The sequence below is a fragment of the Taurulus bubalis genome (assembly GCF_910589615.1).
Source record: "Taurulus bubalis genome assembly, chromosome: 9".
In the NCBI taxonomy this organism is placed as follows: domain Eukaryota; kingdom Metazoa; phylum Chordata; class Actinopteri; order Perciformes; family Cottidae; genus Taurulus; species Taurulus bubalis.
This window is the reverse complement of record NC_136597.1, coordinates 23,075,504-23,088,004: the sequence shown is the minus strand read 5'-3', so window position 1 is coordinate 23,088,004 and position 12,501 is coordinate 23,075,504. Positions and strand designations below refer to the sequence as shown.

At 41.0% G+C, this 12,501-nt stretch overlaps 1 protein-coding gene across 1 annotated transcript; it reads left to right on the top strand.

Annotated features, from left to right (window-relative positions):
- Positions 1-377: 377 nt before the first annotated feature.
- snx1a (sorting nexin 1a) lies at positions 378-10,494 on the top strand (the record flags this gene model as incomplete). The annotated part of the gene is made up of 15 exons (XM_079223052.1): positions 378-530; positions 2,757-3,720; positions 4,394-4,536; positions 4,765-4,840; positions 5,121-5,164; positions 5,428-5,569; positions 5,658-5,736; positions 5,834-5,909; positions 6,392-6,505; positions 7,145-7,238; positions 7,698-7,903; positions 8,079-8,222; positions 8,979-9,059; positions 9,157-9,228; positions 9,864-10,494. 15 exons carry the CDS (start codon positions 378-380, stop codon positions 9,912-9,914), a joined length of 2,439 nt encoding a protein of 812 aa, XP_079079178.1. The 3' UTR covers positions 9,915-10,494.
- Between the last annotated feature and the right edge of the window lie 2,007 nt (positions 10,495-12,501).

The following is a 12,501-nucleotide window of genomic DNA, read 5'->3' as shown; positions in this document are numbered from 1 at the left end:
AAAGAGGAAAATCGGACGTCCTCAATATGGGCACTGATTAATACCACTATCCAGGTCCATGTTACAACCGTTGCATCTGTCTCATGACTGCCAACAAGCCTCCTGGCTAGCTAACAGTGAAGAAGGAGGACCAGGAAGTAAAAAAAAAAACTAGGGCAGGGACTAGCGGCAGTTCGCGCGTCCTGAAGCCTCCAGTCAGTCTCTCTGCTCGGTTCAGTTGTAGCTCCGATCTTCCGGTGAACTAGAAAGTTAGCAGCTAGCTAAATTAGCAGCTAAAGAGAGACCGTCTGTCAGTTAGTGCGGCGCGAGCGAGCGAGCGCGAGCCGTTGCCTGCCTCCCCGTGTGTTGTGTTCGCGTGTGTTTTAAGAAGATTGAAGATGGCGACCAGCTCGGAGCGCAGTCCTCCTCCGTTCCCCGACTCCGAGGACCAAGACGTGCTGGACTCTGAGGAAGTCGGAGGCCGAGACAGCGATGAAGACGAAGACGACGACAGCGGCGGCGGAGGGGACGACCTCCTCTTCATGAACCCAGTATGTCTGAACGCAGCTAACGTCGGTCTTGCGCTAAGCTAAGCCGCCGCTGGTATCTGGCTAACTGACACCAACTGCCAAAAGACGAGCTGGCTAACCGTCAGCGAGAGGGGCGCTTTGAGTAAAAGTTTAGAAGGTTGTTGACACGCTTTGAGCTTGTTTGAAGCGTTGAGGAAACCGACGGAGAAATATCGTCGACATAATCGACTGTCTCTCTTTTTGTCGGATAGTGTGACTCAAACGATCGATGCAGCGAGGAGGTTTTAATGCAGAAAACACCCCTTCTATCGCAGCTTGTAAACGGCCAAGTGGGGATCTTTAACACTATGTGTAACACTTGTCTTTTACACTGTTGCAATTTGCAAACGCCCATTGTGGTATCGATTTTCTTCCTGAAAAGTTGCATTGCCTGCTGTGATTTTTATTCGGTCGATTGGGAAATCGGATGACTCTATTTGATCTAAATAGAAGTTCCTGTTGGGCTGATATGTGGGTGTTTTTCTGTGCAGAATGTCGAGGTTTAACTTCTGATGGTGCAGACTTTCATGCCATGCAAAGCTACAGCAAGCAGCAGCTTAACGTGAGCAGTCTGTAGAGGATGTGGTATGTGTGGGTTGCTGTGAGAAAGTTGTTTTACTCGTATCAATAAGTGGTTTGAAATTCACTTTACAGTATAAAAAAAAAATCTGTCTCATGCAGCCTCCTGTCATGTGAGTGAGCTGTGGTCACGTGGTCAGAACCCGGATGTTTTCCCACAGTCAAAGTTCAGAGGAGAGATTGAAAAGTTGCTGTCTGTGGTTTTTTTTTCTGCCCTTCTCCGCTGCATGGAAAACCTTACTCAGCAAGTTGTGGAAGTTAGGTTCAAAACAGTTTTTTTATTTTAGCTGATGTAATGAGATGGATGCATTCAGAGTTGCCTCGTACATAAAGGAGACATGGTTATTGGTTTATTGTTGAGGACTCTAGCCTTGTTTAAAAATGCAATGGGTTGAGAAACAATTGACATTGTATTACTCAGTGATAATTAGCAAGCAAGCACACCCAACGCCTATGACGAGTTATTTACACTACACCTCTGCTGAGAGTGGTTTCTAATCTCTCACTACGATACAATTTAACCGCATGATGAGTTTGAGGAAGTTGTGTTTTAGCAGTGTTATAGTGAAAACACATGTGTAAAGACCGTACAACTGGATACCAGACACGTGGATAATGCTGCAGGAACAGTTTAAGTTTTATGAACATTTTGATTTTGTTAACATTTATGGTATGAGGTAATATCATATTCATTTTGCCAGTTCTGAGCGGAGAGGTGTCTCTATTGATTTCTTGTGTGAGGGTCGACTAAATATTACAACTCGCACACAATGCCATTCAACAGCACCACAAACTGCAGCCTAATAAACTATCATGAAGCTTAATCAACACTTCTCTATAAAAGTTTCAACAACATTTTTACTTTACAATCTTTTGGATTTATTACGGAACTGTTGTGTCACTTTGGTTTTCTTCAAGGTACTTTTTTTGTCTTCAGTGACGAACCCAGTAGCCTGGAATCGGATACAAATGCTGTGTTCTTCTGAGCTTCCAAAAGTGTCATCTGGAGGCTCAAATTCAAGTTGAACAATACCATGCAAATTAGTATTAAAAACAAACAACTAGATGTTCACAAATCTAGAGTGACATTGAACAGGCAGCCACATATGTACTGCTTCTAGTGTCTACTATAAGTCACACTTTACTATAATTCAGAATGAAACCAACTTGTTTCCTAAAACTTGTTTGATTCGCTTCAAATCTATTTTAATAGTTTTTATCTGGCAATGTTATATTCAAAATAAAGGTTAAGGTTTTTGGCATTTTTACTTTGTTTAAGTTCATGGTATGAGGAAGTGTCTTTCTGGTTACGGTCTACTTTTGGAAGCTTTATTCCTTGTCCAGTCATTTGCCAAGCAGAATTCAATGGTTCCAGTTTCCCAAATATGAAGATTTGCTGAATTTTTGTTGTTGTATGATTGTAAATTTAATATCTTTTGTTTTGGATTGTTTGTTAAACAAATCCAACAATTAGAAGACATCACATTTTAGTTAATGGAAATAAGGATTTTTGCTATTTCCTGTCATTTTATTGACTAGATGAACCACCCAAAAAATTATTGACAGATAATTGTTCAAAAACTTTAAATAAAACAATGCCTCTTTTTTTCATTTCCCCCTCATCTCCAGAGCAACCCTCCACTGACCCAAAAGGACACTACACTGCCACCTGCCAGTCAACCCAGCGACCTTTTAATGGAGCCTCCCAGTGACCTCATGGATGATCCCTTAATCGAGCCCGTCAGCAGCCTAACGGAAAACAAACCAACGAGCGAAGTCGTCAGCGAACACTCGGATGATTTTGTCGACCTTACAAACAACATAGCTGACTCTCCTGAAGACGCGGCCGAAAGTGCCGTCGCTGACGTTGCCATAGACACAACTGAAATCCCTTTAGATGAACCCTCAGATGATTTTGTTGACATATTTGGAGGTGAAACTGAAGCTCCAGAAGAGGAAGTCGTGGTAGCGAATGTAACTGTTAAAGCAGCAGCAGCAGATGAAAGCGACGTGACCAGTGCTGTGACGGATCCACCTGGCGACGAGAAAACAGGAAGTGATGATGAACCAGAAGCAAAAGGAACGTCCACTGACTCAATTGTCGACCTCAGTGATGATTTGTCTACCGGTGACACACAACAGCCACCACCTGCCAGTGTCAAATTCGCCGACCCTCTGGTGGACTTCCTTAGCGATGTTCCACTCGCTGCTGATGCCAAAATACCCAGCCGAGCGACGGTCGATCTGTTCGAAGATGAGGGAAACGACTTGTTCACGGAGCAACGGCAGACTAAATCTGCCAAGCAGCAGAAAAGCCTCTTCGGCGAAGCCGACGAGGATCTGTTCGGCGAGCCGCTTGGTGCCACGACGAAGACACCCGTCAGCAAAGAGCCGAAGGGCAAACCGGTCCCAACCAAAGCTGCTTGTGACTTCAGCAACATCGGCGGTCCTCTGCAAGACAGTTATCCTGCAGAGCCTGCTGACCTCTTCTCTGAGGAAGCCGTCACCACAGTGCCCAGCATCAAAAAGACCAGCACTGTCAACTCCAAGACTAACGGAGTCCACTCTGAAGAGGACACGGATATATTTGCTGGTGGGTCCACCATTTTGTATCATTATTATTATTATTATTATTGCGTAACCTCATCAGGATTCTAGGAGATCAGATCATTCATTCTCTTGTTTATCCACTTAATTCAGTTGGTTTATGTCAGAACAGTTGCATTCAACAGATAATCATTTTCGATTTACTGGAAGTAAAAACATATCAAGAACCTACAATTTAAAATGCACCAGATGGTCATAGTACAGCATTTCAGTGTTTTTTATTTTATTTTCTGGTGTGTTTTTTTTTTTTTTTGAGGTATGTTTACCGTTATGAGATAGTGGACAGGAGAAAGCTGACAGGAAATGAATGGGGACAGACGGAGGATAACGCACAACAAAGGGTTCACAGTTAGGAAATGAATTTCATGGTCAACATGGACCTTTGTGTGTACAAACGGTGGAGTCCCCCCTTTTAACTGCCCAATAAAATAGGAACTTGTGACTTCAGCTCACAAGCCTCGGTCCACACGTGATTGAGCTGTATTAAGTTGGAGGCTGAAAGAAAAGAAAAAAACACAAACGCATCAGAGTCCATGATCTGTGCATGAACTTGCATGTTTATTTGTGCCAGGATGTAAAGTAAATAATGAACATCTCACTTTCCATTCAGCATGTAATGACCTCTGTCTGGTTTCTTTTTTTCTTTTCCTCTCTAACAGAAGCCACAGTGGAGCTTTCTCTCGACAGTCCGCGGGACGAGAGGAAGAAAGATGTGACGGCCAAACCGTCTGCGGCCGCCCCCTCCGTGTCAGCCGCCTCCGCCAGCCTGCTGGCCAAGCCACAGTCTGCTTCTCTGGAGGAGGTACACGCATATCTAATCCAAGAGTGAAATTCCCAGTGGGACTGCAACAAAGTAACGACCGAAAACTGTTCACGTTTAGGGATTTGCAAATTGAAGTTTTCAGAGTTTGCGTTTCTTTTTAAAATTGACTTGTTTACCATCTTAGCACAACGAACGATTAAAGAAATAACTTGTTTTTGGTGGCTTCAGGGCAGTGTTACACTTTATTTTGTTCAATATTTGTTTCAGTTGGATGACGAGGAAGAAGAAGAGCAGGAAGACAAATTTGAGGTCGCTATCTCTGTCAAAGACCCTGAAAAAATAGGTGAAGCGTATTTTTTTTATTCTTTATTTAATTGCAATACGGTTCGCCATTGGTTTGTGCACTACATAAACATCAAGCAAGCAACGGTTGTTTTGAGGTGCTGGACTTTTTGATTTAATTATTTCAAACTTTTGAAGAAGACAAATGACCCAAGTTGTGAAACGAGTGATAAAGTATCATAAAGGACCACGTGCAGCTGGCCTTGAGTGATACTCTAAGTATTTATATCAATTTGTGTCTTTTCTTCCTCTGACTTTCATCCTTTATTTATTTTTTTCAGGCGACGGGATGAACGCTTACATGGCCTACAAAGTGACCACACAGGTAAAAACTTGTCAAAATGGAGAATTTAACTTGACCTGAAGTGGGTCTTCTTTTAATCCAGAGGCGTTAGCACAGTTAGTCATTGGATGTGTGGTAACGATGTGCTAAGAGAGGAAATGCTGGTCAGCGTTTTGTAGCAGAAACGCCCCTGCACTGGTCTTGAAAGGCAAACATAGATTACATCAGAATTCCACAGTAGTAGTTCACCAAACTTAAGCCTCTTGGAGACGTCAAATCCAACCAATGATATGAATGCGTTTCAGACCCCACTGCCCATGTTCCGCAACAAGACCTTTACAGTGAGGCGGCGCTTCAGCGACTTCCTCGGCCTCTACGAGAAGCTGTCTGAAAAGCATGGACCAAATGGCTTTATCGTGCCCCCGCCCCCAGAGAAGAGCATTCTGGGTAGGCTGACCTTGCTTTACTGTTCCCTCTGATACTGTAACTTAAAATGTACTCAATCAGCTGTAAAAAGGGTTGTTATGTTGCACAGGTATGACGAAGATGAAGGTGGGAAAGGAAGATTCCTCATCTGCAGACTTTGTTGAGAGAAGAAGAGGCGCTTTGGAGAGGTAAAGGAGAAGCGAGGAAACTAAAGCTGCTTCGTGACAATTCAGTTAGAAAACCCATAATGTTCTGAGCTGTTATGATGCTGTTATCATTCAACAGATATATCCAGAGGATCGTAAATCACCCATCACTTCTCCAAGATCCGGATGTCAGAGAGTTCCTGGAGAGAGAGGAAGTAAGCCAACATTTTGGAGAGCCTTTTTACAAAATGAACATGTATTTAGTTTAATAGTGAGGGGGAAAAAAGTTTTTACAGTTTACTCCAAGAATAAAAAAAAAAAAAGTACATACCTTCAATGAATGAAGACGTCTCGATGAATTAGAATAAATGAAAGCCCGATATCAAAACTATATCAGATCATCAATTTAGAGATACTTCTATTTATCGTGACCTTTTTTAAATTTAATTTTTTTTAATTCTCCGTTCGCTGTGGATGCATGTGATTTTTTTTTTTTCTTCTTAAAAACAACGTTTCCTTCGAGAATACAAGTTGACACAGGTTGAGTAATACATAGTATTTTTCTGGGTGAAGTAATTGGTGTTCACGTTTAGGGAATGTTTTTTTTTTTCTTTACCTTTTTACTGCTACTGAAGTTTAGTACATTTGAACTGCAGTCTGGCGATAGCTGTGTTGTAATATGCGCTTATGCCTTCAGTTGCCCAGAGCGGTGGGCACCCAGGCTCTGAGCGGCGCCGGCTTCCTGAAGATGATCAACAAAGCAACAGACGCTGTCAGTAAAATGACCATCAAGATGAACGAGTCAGACGTGGTGAGTTCAGCTGTAAACGGTCACTCCGGTTGCATCAGCGCTTCCTGAAAATGAAAACCGCTGCGAACCGCAGATTCATCTTTTTGTCTTGAGGAAATCAGAAATTTTTTTCAGAAAAAAGCAGAACATGCTCAATTTTTTCTTCTTCTTCTGAGTTGGCGGGACATTAGTCAGAATATTAGTTTGTTAACTTGTTTTGATTTTCATGATTTCATAAAAAAAATAAAATCCTGAGGAGAATTCACACTGAGGGGTTTGTTCCTGACACAGTGTTCATGATGAGCTTAAAGGACCCGACGCATTCTTTCGTAAACTCATCTGGGAGGCATTGATTGGACCTTTCTGTGTCTGGTGCATTTTGTACTGTTTATTTAGTTGATGGCATCATAGTTGACTAAATACTAAAGATGAAGCGGCGAGTCCTGCTGCTCAAAGAGTTTGTAAAGAGTTGTTATGTAAAGAACGAGTTCCTCTTGCTCTGAGCTCAAAGTACCACACGCATGCTGACAATGAGCTTCTTCAAATATTCAGGCTGAGGTCTTTTTGTTTGTTTTGTTTTCACAGTTTGTGGTAATGTGGCTTTTTAATGTAATAGAATAGTTGTACAAACTCTAAGTTTTTTTTTTTTTCTTCCTGCAGTGGTTTGAAGAGAAGCTGCAGGAGGTGGAGTCTGCAGACCAGCAGTTCAGGAAGCTCCACGCAATGGTCGAATCTCTGGTCGTTCACAGGAAAGGTTAGTCGTCTGCCTTCCGACCGCAGAAAAATACGCCTTCGATACGTGTCCTAGGCTGTTTGTTTATTAGTCTGATTTTGAGAGAAAAAAGGGATGAAGGTCATTTTGACACAAAGTTCATTGTGACATTCGTAAATTAGATCACTGGCAGTCTGAAAGTGAAGCCAATGTTGAAGTGCCTTAAACTTGCATTCTTACTCATAGCCAGCAGGGGGCGAGTTCTGAAGCCTGATTGTGTAGAAGTCTGAGAAAATAACTACAGCTTTTTACTAAAGCCTACTAAAGCCTTTTTTAAGATTACTATCTTAAAAGTAAGTTACTGTTATTTTGACACAAACTCATGTCCAGAAGTAGCTCACGCAGATTTAGACTTTTAGTTTTTGACCTTTTTGGTGTTTCTAAGAACGCGGTGGACAGCGCCTGTTTCACACCGATGTTCGGCTCGCTCTTCCCCTCCAGAACTGTCGCTAAACACGGCCAGTTTTGCCAAAAGCACGGCCATGCTGGGCAGCGCAGAGGACAACACCGCTCTGTCCCGAGCGCTCTCTCAGCTGGCAGAGGTGGAGGACAAGATGGAGCAGCTGCACCAGGAACAGGCCACGAACGACACCTTCAGCTTCGCCGAACTCATCGCAGATTACATCCGCCTGCTCGGCGCCGTGAGGGTACTGAGGAAATCTGTTCAACTCATTTCTGGATGGTTTGATTAGAAAAATATAAAATATCCGAAGCGCTTTCACTTTTTAAAAGTTCGGAGGTGACTAGAGGCCTATCTAAGTGAAATTAGACGCGATGTGTAGCGTTTTGAGTCATTCAATATCATTTCTATGCGACCTTCAGGGGACGTTTGATCACCGGATGAAGGCGTGGCAGCGTTGGCAGGACGCTCAGACCGTGCTGCAGAAGAAGAGGGAGACGGAGGCCAAACTGCTGTGGGCCAACAAGCCCGACAAGCTGCAGCTGGCCAAAGAGGAGATCGCTGAGGTACGAACGGCACGGAGGCCAAAGCCAACAGCGTGCAAATAACTTTAATAACATATGTGCTGCAGTTTGAGGCTTTTCTCCCTAAGATTGAGAACAAAGTTTGAATAATGAATGAGCCGCTGCATATTGTTTCCGATCATCAGAAACCGGGAGCACGATGAAACACATTCCTGAGTTTAGCCTGGTTGTCAGCAAATATATTAGATTGTTACATTTTCCAGTTATGGTCTGTGACCAAATACTTTTATTACTATTTATTTTGTCCTGGTAGGAACTGACTTAATAAATATAGAATGTTTAGGGTTTTTTTTCTCCATCTGACGACTCATTTTAATCATCTATGTTTATAAATAATACTTAAAGACGTCACCATAACCAAACCATTACACTTAAATTATACATTTTTTTTCTTTTCTTGTTTCATATCTAATGGATTGTTTCGAGGGTCGATGGCAGCAGCACAATTTAAAAAAAAAAAAAAAGATCAGTAAGTTAGAAACATAAATCACAATTTCACATTTTGACTGATTTGAGGTCTGTGAAACTTTAAAGTTAATTTTCTCTTTTCTGATCTTAACATGTTGAGGTACAAAATATCATCATCGTTTTTCTTGCGATACAAAACTGATACTTGTGTTAGCCAGAAGTACGATATACTTATAATTCTGACTTGGAAACTACATTTTCACTGACCATGACCTTTTTATGTGCGTCATTTCTACCGTGTTTGTACTGTTCCTCTCCTCTGGCTCTCAGTGGGAGGTCAAGGTGACGCAGTACGAGAGAGACTTCGACAGAGTTTCTGCGACCGTGCGCAAGGAAGTCATCCGCTTTGACGTACGGACGTTTATCTTTCCAGCGTTCACATCAGTTACTACACAGCTGACACTCATATGCAATACTGATTGGTGTATTTTTTTATTTGCTCATGCAGAAAGAAAAGGCAAGGAACTTCAAAAGAGAGATAATTAACTACTTGGAGTGTCTGCTTCAGTCTCAGCAACAGGTAAGTGTCAAACATTAATATTTCACATTTCCATAATCAGATATTCCTCTTGTCAGTGTACATTTGTAAGTAGTTCTTAACATCTAGAAGGACTTCACTGTCACAGAATCGTTTTTTAATTATTTTAAATTAAGGAGCTAGTGATCTTATTTAGAAAGAATCAGCAGTACAATAAGTGTGAATTATAACATAAATATAAATTATCAAAATGAAACGCAACCATAGAAGGATGGCGTTTTTATAAAAAGTAAATATGAGCTCAGGAGGTTGATATGAATACATTTTAACAGGATGTAAGGAAAAGCAAAGATTAGGGCTTAAACTAACAATTAATTTGATTAATTATTAATCTTTTAATGTTTAATAAGATAGTACATGACAAATAACAAAATGTCTCTTCCCAAGTACAAGACTCAATATAATGTCTTCAAATGGCTTGTTTTGTCCAACCAACAGTCCAAAATCCATAAATATTATTGTTTCCAATATAGTAGAACTGAGAAAAGCAATAAATAATCTCATTTCAGAAAGGGATCTTTTTTATATTTTAATTCTCCTAAATATGAACCGCTTCTTGTCCGTTCATTTTGAATGACCTTTGCTCTCTGTTGTCTCTGTGTTCTTTTCTCCTCCAGCTCATAAAGTACTGGGAGGCTTTCTTACCCGAAGCAAAAGCAATCGCCTAATCCTGGAGCACCAGCCTTTTGGACGACTAAACGGGCTGCCTTTTTCTTATACACTTTACCTCTTGCCTTTAAACCAAGGAAAATGCGCGCATTGTAAAGGGAGATACAATCAACCGTTTTTTTTAATCACCTTTAACATATAGCTCTGTACTCTATTGCATTAATAACTGTATATTTTCATTTAACCTTCCACAAATATTTTCTTAATGGATGAAAAGAGTTTGCATATACAAAGATACGGACACGCGCAGAGAGAGAATAGACGAACGATTCCATTAAGTTCCACAAGAGACGGGGAAACGAACCGAGTCCGTCGCTCTCAGGATTTTCTCCTTACATCAGCAGTGGGTGATTGTTTACAGCGCGGCTGCTCTCTCATCACATGTTTCTGGGGACCCAGATGAAGAAAGTGGCCAAGAGTCTCACTATGTTCTAGTTTTTTTTTTTTTTTTTTTTACGACTCAAAGGGATAAAATAACAATTAAAAGAGCACTTGGATAAAGTACTTAAATACCAGCCATGTTTTGTTTTTGTTTTTTCCTATTGATGCTGAAGGGCGGGGCGCCGGGTGTTGAGAGGCATTAGATGAGCGGCTGTGGTCAAGGGGTTGCATTGTAGGTCAAAGCTTTGTGAGTTTAATGTTTCGGGTATGATTTCTATCATAGTGCAAACTTTACTCTTATAACCACACATGTCTGTGCCTTTTTTTTTTTTTTTTTTTAAAGTCTGAATGTTTTTTTTGGTATAATCCGTTTTGGGAGAGAGGGAGTTGTACGCGGTTGTGGGCTCGTTACTTACCGTTACTTCAGCTACAGCCATAATGATGCCAGTGTCAGTGCTGGGGCTGGAGAGCGATACCGGTGCACGTTAAAGCCCATTTACTACAAATTAAGTTTTTTTTTTTCTTCTCTATATTCTTGTGTATAACTCTGGAAAATAGCACATCAAAAAATGAATATAAAAAAAACTTCCCAGCAGCTTTTTGTATGATAATCCACCTGCACAGACTTGAAACTTCAGAGTCCGCTTCATGTCTGAGTCTGTCTGTAGTTGCGTCGTCGTCGGGTGATAAATCGGTAGTCGGTGTCGGTCGACGCCTTTTTTGAGGCATAACCAGGCAACAATGACTCGGTTAAATGCTGACACGTCAACTGCGTGGAATAACATCCCAAAGCAAGTTTCAAGTCTCTGCGAGTAGATGTTCATGCTGTGGAAGTGAAAAGAAAGGAAAGCGAAAGCTGCCTGGATCGTAGGGTTCTGAGTTCTGCTTGAAGACGTGGTTGGCAGTAAAAAGGGGGCTGCAAATAAAACCTATTTTCATTAAGTGTTGTTCTGTCAAAAAAAAAAAAAAAAAATTTAGTGTATAAAATTATACAAATTAATTTCTGAGAGCCCAAGAAGACATCTTGAAATTGTTTATGACTAACAATTATATTATTATTTTTTTTATTTTAAAGGTACCCTGTGGAGTTTTTGACCAGTAATGGAGGTATGGAGCTTTATTTTTTTTGAACGTTTGGGTCCCCGTTTTCGTTACTATTTCTCGATTTGTTTCACGTTTTTCCGCTGATCGACGGTCGGAGAACGCAGCAATGTGCCAAACAAACGACTAGATGGTAAACATGGATGCAAACAATGTAGATGTCAAATTCCTCCACTCACAAAGAAAACAAATAAGATAGATACTTAATGCACTTTGGTGGGAAACGGTGAATGTAAATAAATTTGTTGCAAAAACTAAACAGGGTACCTTTTTTTTTTTTTTTTAATTTACAAAGATTAGAGCAGATAAGACCAGATCCTCACAGTTTGAGGAACTGGTTTTTGAACTTTTTTGCATGACAAATTATAATCATCAGATTGTTTCGTTGATTTATTGTGTTGATCCGGTATTTAATTTCAGCACTAAATGACACCGCGTGTAGTAAATGGGCAACATGAGGAAACAGGCTGTTGATGTCACGTACTAAACGTGTTGATGTCACGTACTAAACGTGATGATGTCACAACGACCCCGACGCTTCCCTGAAGCCTTGTCTGCAGTTTGACAAGTTTGAGTTTTAACATCGAACGGTAACAACAAACCCGTCACGTGGCGTGGCGGCCATCTTTTGATTCCAGCTTTAATCTCACATTTGCACAGAGCTGAAGCCGTGTGCTGACGCGCTGCACCTGTTGGCATCTGTTATTAATATGCAGACATTTCTTTATTTCTGATCATTAGAAGCCAGCTTTGTGTTGGGCTGTTCGACAGCACTGCTTGTTTGTGCGGCCTCATACTGTGTCATCACTTGTCAACGTGCAGAGCAATGTCCGCACTGTGTCATAGAAATTTCTTTTCAAACAAATCAATAAAAGTTGCACTGTTTACACTTGGAAATTCCATAACTTCAGACGTCAGTGTCTTATTTCTCCACTTTGGTTGTTTTGGTGGCCTCACATTAAGTACTTATAAGTGTGGTAGAATGTTATTTGTAATGTCATACTATAGTTCTTGTACATTAAAAAGTGAGTAGTTGTCTTAGCCTCACATTACATGCTTGTGTGTGGTATAATTTCAATAATAGACAAAGACAGTATGTAAAAA